Below are 6,646 nucleotides of genomic sequence, written 5' to 3' on the forward strand. Positions count from 1 at the left end.
AGGTACACTATTTTGTCCTACTCATATACATATACGTGCAAACGTATCATGTGTTATAATGATTGTATTATATAGCATATAAAAAAAAGAACGTGAGAAAAATATGTTTCAAGTTCTAAAAGAATATTATACGCAATGCCATTAAAACATGTATTAACGCGAAAAGTATGGAACTGGGAAGAACGTTTATTTCTGGATATTGTCGAATATGAGGATTTATTTTTGTGTGCGGAAGTAATAAACCTTTCCTTTCCACAAAATGACGAATCTCTGCAATGCGTGAATATATACATACAGACATACATTAAGGATTATTATATAAAAATCACAAGATTGTATCTGCTTCGCGTGATGGTAATACTACAGTGGGTGGCAAATAATATTTAGTGATTATTTTCATTTCTCGCTCTTCTCCCTCGTCCTTTGTTTCTTTCACCTGGATTGTATCTTTTTTAGTTTCTTGTTTGTTAATTTTTTTTCTTTTTAGTATAATATCTCAATTACACCGCTTTTACACGGTATTTGTTAATTTGGGTTCACTTTGGTATAACTAATTTCTCCACTTGTATTTTTCCTTGGCCTATATACAAAATTTTCAGATAAAATGATGTAATTTAGCATTGGTAACATCTGCAACTTGTAAGAGAAATAATTAGAAGGCAACGTTGCTAAATTATATCATTTTAGCTTATGTGAAAGTGTAAAAAAATCATGATATATGTTGCGTATTTTTGCATACTAGTATGTCTTCTTACGTATTGTCTTATCTTACGTATTGTTGCCCAATGCGTTAATATCTATATCAAATAACATATCTTATATTGTAACAAGTGCTATAGACATTAATTAATATTGGATGTACTTGTTATAATTGTTATATTTCCTAATGAAGTTTTTATATAGCGAAGTAATAATAGTAAAATAATAATTCAAATATAATGACACATATTGATATTTTTTTAAAAATTATATATCAGAGAGAATTAATTTTATTACAAAAAGTCCAACAGAGTTAGGATATCTGTTTTTTTACTGACACTAGTAGTATTACCAAAACCGCTGTAATGTTAATTTTTTCTTGAGTGTGTGTGTAAGTATCACAGATTCCTAAGGGCAAGGCGGAAACAATTGACGATAGTTGATAAATGTGTTTATTTCTTTGTGAAAGAAAAATTTACGAGAAATTATATACTTTTATCTGTCCAATGTCTGGAACAACCTAATGAGTTTGGGAGGCATAAATCTTTTCGTTTCGAATCGAATTTATTTACGTAATCTTTCTTTAATCAATCTTGTCCTGCTTTGTTTGCCTCCCATAGTGTCTCTAATAACATACTGTCTCTTGGAGAAATACATTTTAATTACGATGAGTTAAGTTACGATATATCATACAAAATTTGTTACCCATTCGCCATCATCGAAATACAAGCTTCTCTTCAATGGTATCTGTAGCGAGACTCGTATGAAAAAGAGAGAAATTGTTTTGTGAATTGAGAGCACTATAGGGGGCTGACAAACGCTTCGGACAATACTTTTCTCGCTGTATTAAGACAAATAATGTTGCAGCAATAAAATGTAAATTAGCATACGGAGTATTTGTTTTTTTCTGAACGCTACTGATACAGAAAACGCAGCAATACTTTGCCCTTTGTGCGGGAACAATCTAATGCATCTCGCCAGGGATATGTGTACTCTCGTGATGGCTTAAAGCAAATCTATTACTCAGAGCATTACTGCGTTTTTAACACTTATCCTCAATCCTCTAAATCTGATTAGGACTGTTCCAGACCTATTGGTGGCGGTACTAACAAATAGCTTATCCTAAAATATGTATATTGTATTTCTCTGTCGAAAAATCTAACATTATAGTAAATGAATTTCATTATAGTAAAATTGTAAAAAGATCAATGCACATCACACTCAACAAAGTGCACTATTTGCAACAGACCTAATCAGACCATTTCCCGTTTTTTCTGATTCTTTCTCTTCTGTAGATAACGATATCATGCTTTATATCATAAAATCAGTCATATTAATTATATCTGTAAATTTTATGAGGTGCAAATATTTTGATTTAAAAAGTATTAAAAGCGAAATTTATTAATTAATAGTATAATACAGTTCAAAAGTTATACATATTTTATATATAATATTAATAAAAATAGTTGAACAAATTAAGAAAATAATTAAGAGTATAATTCTTTACATTGGGAAGCAAATATTTGCAGTTTCTCGTCATTATAAGATTTGGGATACTCTGCATAGTAAGAGGGAGTTTCGCTAATTGAGAGAATCGATACTGTCTAACTTAGACCATTATCGAATCGTATCTCTCTGATGAGATTTTATAAAAAAAAAAAAATGAAAAAACATAGGTAAGTACGTTACGCTTTAGTGATAACAGAGGTTTACGTGATAGTTTAGTTCTAAATAAGATATATTTATTGATATGAAAAAAAAAGTCTTGCTTTAGATGTTATCTGTATTAATGTAACGTGACGCTCTGTTTTCCAGGGAAATCAACGAACGGTAGAGCGAAGGTGCCCTTGGCGCAGTGGAATTCCGGAGTTGAGCATGGTGGCAACGTCGGTAGCGTGGACGACGAGGCATCCTTGATCACAGAATCCAGCCCGGTTTCACCGCCGTTTGTCCGTGCGCCAGCGGAGGATCGTTCTAAGTACGAAAAGTTGGCATTCAATGCCGATGAAATATCGAGTGATAGCGACAAGGAAACCAAGGAAGTGAAGGAGCGAGCGAAGAAGGCAAAGAGAAGGCGTGTAAAGAATGTGTTGAGCCGCAGAAGAAGAGTCGCTGCCCAGCTGCATGACAACGCGGAAAACGCGACGAACGTGGATTATGAGTCGGATGATTCGATCGGTTCGGCCAGCGACCTACGCGCAATGAACGACGAGGAAGGTAATGACGGCGAGGTAAACGACGATGAGGACGATGAGGACGGCGACGTGTGCGGAAAGCACGACGAGACCATCTCTGAGAGTGTGCGCACGTGTGGCAGCTCCGCGTATCACGCGGAATGCGAGTCTGTTGCGACACACGAAGATGATTATAGGATGAAGAGGCCGAGGAAGCACCACTATCGACAGCACGAGCAACAGCTGCCGACAATCGATGCGGATCCGATTGTTGGCCATCAATATGGTGAGAAGCCATTGTTGTTGGACGACGAATTAGATCCAGAGTCCAAACCGGAGCAATCGCATGGCGATCCTTTCGTGCGACATCAATATGGCTCAAAGCCGCTGTTGTTTAACAACGGCGATAGCTCGTCCGACGATAACGACAAGTCCAAGTCGCTCAATAACGGGATCTGGAAAGTGGAAGATGACGTGTTCGCCTTGGCACCTTTTCCGAGGTCCAGCAGCTCGCGAAAGAGCAGCGACAGTCGCGAGAGCGAGTCCAGGAACATCGATCTAGGCGGCAGTGCGAGGAACTCGCCTCACAACTCGAATCTGGTGACGCCGATCTCGAGTTCGCCTATACCGGCGGAGGTGTTTGTGGACATGGTGGAAAGCAAACCCGCGCTTCCGCCGTCCAAGTCCGCCGTTCTCTCTTGTAAATATCCCAAAAGTATTGCAATTGTGAATAGCAAGATTATCTACGAAGAGCCAGTGTCGTTCCATCAGCCGAGCGTTATCCAAACGTCGTCGCCAGTCAAAAACAGTCCTCATGTCAGCGTTGCTGAAGAGGAAGAGGAGGAGCAAGAAGAGGAGAACATTGAGAAGGATCTCTTTGGTTCTTCCCCGTTTAGCCCGAGTGGATTCACCAATCCTTTTAATAACGCTCAGTCCAATTTTTCGAACATCGATTCCGCGCCGACTCAGCCCTTGTCAATTCTGAGTCCAGTCGGCCCTTCATCATACATTGATTATGCCAACTGCGTTTCACTGCAGTCTCATAACATGACATCAGACAATTATTTCACTAGTCACTCGAGCACAATCGCGTCCACGTCGAAATATGGCAGGGTGACGGTGAACTCCGACCCAACGATTAGTGTGGAACCCTCCAAGGATCTCTTCGGATCGATTCCATTCGAGGAATTCGCCTCACTGAAGCTTAATGAGCAACAACAGCAGCAGCAGCAACGCCCGACGTCTCTGTCGCTGTCGCAGTCGCTGTCACAATTGCAGTCACAGTCGCCGAACTACGTAGACAACGTCGCGTTAACGACGACATTGCCGATCAGCAGCGTTGTGCAATCCCCAAAGAATACTATCGTTCATTTAACACCCACCCTGCAATCACAGCCACAACCGTCCGCCTATATGATTCAAACGACCACCACACATACCGCAAGAATCACCGTGCACGCAGTCAACAGCGTCTCTAAGGTGGACATCACTTCCAATATGATGTCACCCATGTCGCCCGAACCTCTGGTCGCTACGGATGACGACACGCCGAAACACAACAAGAAAGACAAATCCAAATCGGATAAGTCTAAGTATCACCTGATCAATGAAAACCACGGTGATATCACCGATGTATTACCGACTTATAAGGCGTCTCACAAGATCAAATCAGCAAGCCACAAAAAAACACCCAAGGGCAAGAAGAGCACGGCCGCAACCGCTGGTTTCAGTAATATGAGCTTCGAAGATTTTCCCAGTGACGAGAACGAAGAGAGGCAGACAGATCGAATGAAGGTAGCGCCTTTTGAGGTGATCCGCGAAGCGTCGGAGAAGCGTTTTGGATCATTGAAGAGACGGAGCAATCCGTTCACCTGAAATGAGATGGTTTTTGTTAGAAGCTAGTTAATACAAAGCCGTTTATTAGCAACACAGAAACTGATAGAGCAGCGATATGATATAGTTGATTAATTCGTTGTGTATATTGTAGAGATAAACCTCGGTAAACACACCGTTCTATACACACAAAATTATTTGATTGATCAGAGTTTTATTACGTGTATTGTGAATGTACACACATACGCACACTAACAGCGTTAGCAAGATATTAATCTTAATAGATAATAAAAATGACATGATAAAATTTCCAATTGGGAGTTGATACACAGGTTGTATATATGTAAAAAACGTTTGCGTTTAAGACAATTTGTTTTTCGGACGCGCAAATACATCAAGAGTGAAATTCCGAGTGAATAAAGTTGCGTTTGTTTCACATGCTTGTTTTCGGTTGCGCGTTTGTGAAAAAATAATAAATCAGAGAAATTAATTTATTTAATAGATCTCTCGTAGAAGATTGCAAAAAGTAATATTTAAAATTTTTATCTCTATGATTAAGCCAATGCATCGAATGCTGCAGTGTTAGAAACTGCTTCTTTAAATGCTTAACTTGTTCTCGAATTAACAAAATTCTACGATCATGATCAACATCTTTTTGACACCCATTCATTTTTTCACAAACGTCAACAATGTGATGTGATAGCAGCAAAAGCTGCATATGTTTATATCAGAAGATATACAACATGAGCAGATATATTTATATGTACACACATGCCTAACTGACAAACGTGTGATGGTATAAAGCGTGATTTACACTATAATGTCGGAAAGTATTAATTCATATACTACCATTTTTTAATTACTTTTTGCATTTTTAGAAGATTTACACAGATAAGACAGATAGATAAGAAATTGACGGAAAAAAAGACATTATATTAAAGAAAACTTGATTTTTAAAGTATTGAAAAGAAAGAGTGAGAAAGATAGAGAGAGAGAGAGAGAGAGAGAGAGAGAGAGACAGAGAGAGACACTTATGATTTAACATAAAACCAGGTTGTGAAACTTGGCAGCTCGATACCAAAAATGATAAAACTAGGTAGAGAAAGCTCGTGCATCTATTTTTGCAGCTAAGTCTTTTCACTACGTTTGTACTTTACAAAATTTGTAGATTTCTACTAGTTCAATCTACTAGTTCATACAAAGCAATTTTTCTAAGAAAGTTAATCTGTGTACTATATACATATATATACCTGTAAACATAATTCATTGCAAAATCGGTGAAAAAGATAATTTTTTTTATATATTTATGGTCTCTTGGAGAAGAGATTATAACAGAGTATGATTAACATAATGAATAATTTAGAAATTAGTGTTACAAAGGCGCAGATAATAGCATTGTGAAGCGATTCATAACATTTGTAAAGGAGCGAATAGGCTCGCCTAGAATTGGCCTTACCGTGTAAGACTGACTTATTGTTTAACAGTCTCGATTTACATTTTCATTGTGTAAGATAGCTATGTTTTGACAACATTATGATTCATAGACACGAATTATTCGAAACAAATACTAATAACGCGATTACTATGCCTCTTATGATGGAGACTGTTAAATAAAATGTATGAAAAGTAGATGTGATACTAGTACTTAGTGTATAGGTACTAGTGAGAATATTTATCGACGTTAATTTTTCTCACATTAAGAGAATATCTTGTATGTGTTAAATTATTCGATTTCAGCAATTGAATTTTAATATGTTTTATATAACTTTGGAAATTATTTTAACCAAATTTTATACTGCTAATATACTGCGCCTTTTTAATTGATTCTACGAAAAGAATCTAGTTCAGTGTAAAAAGATGACAATATGCGTGCGTGCGTGCGTGCGTACGGGTGTGTGTGTGTGTGTGTGTGTGTGTGTGTGTGTGTGTGTGTGTGTGTG

General features: G+C 37.6%; 1 protein-coding gene across 2 annotated transcripts in view; it reads left to right on the top strand.

Annotated features, from left to right (window-relative positions):
- LOC108685079 overlaps positions 1-6,303 on the top strand; it is a 19,410-nt gene extending 13,107 nt beyond the window's left edge. For both annotated transcript variants that reach the window (XM_018189709.1, XM_018189710.1), the window contains exon 14: positions 2,515-6,303. In XM_018189709.1, coding sequence (XP_018045198.1) covers positions 2,515-4,748 — 2,234 coding nt within the window. In that variant the 3' untranslated portion in view covers positions 4,749-6,303. The remainder of the gene's footprint in view (positions 1-2,514) is intronic.
- The last annotated feature ends 343 nt before the right edge of the window (positions 6,304-6,646 follow it).

The sequence above is a fragment of the Atta colombica genome, unplaced genomic scaffold (assembly GCF_001594045.1).
Source record: "Atta colombica isolate Treedump-2 unplaced genomic scaffold, Acol1.0 scaffold145, whole genome shotgun sequence".
NCBI classification, from domain to species: Eukaryota; Metazoa; Arthropoda; class Insecta; order Hymenoptera; family Formicidae; genus Atta; species Atta colombica.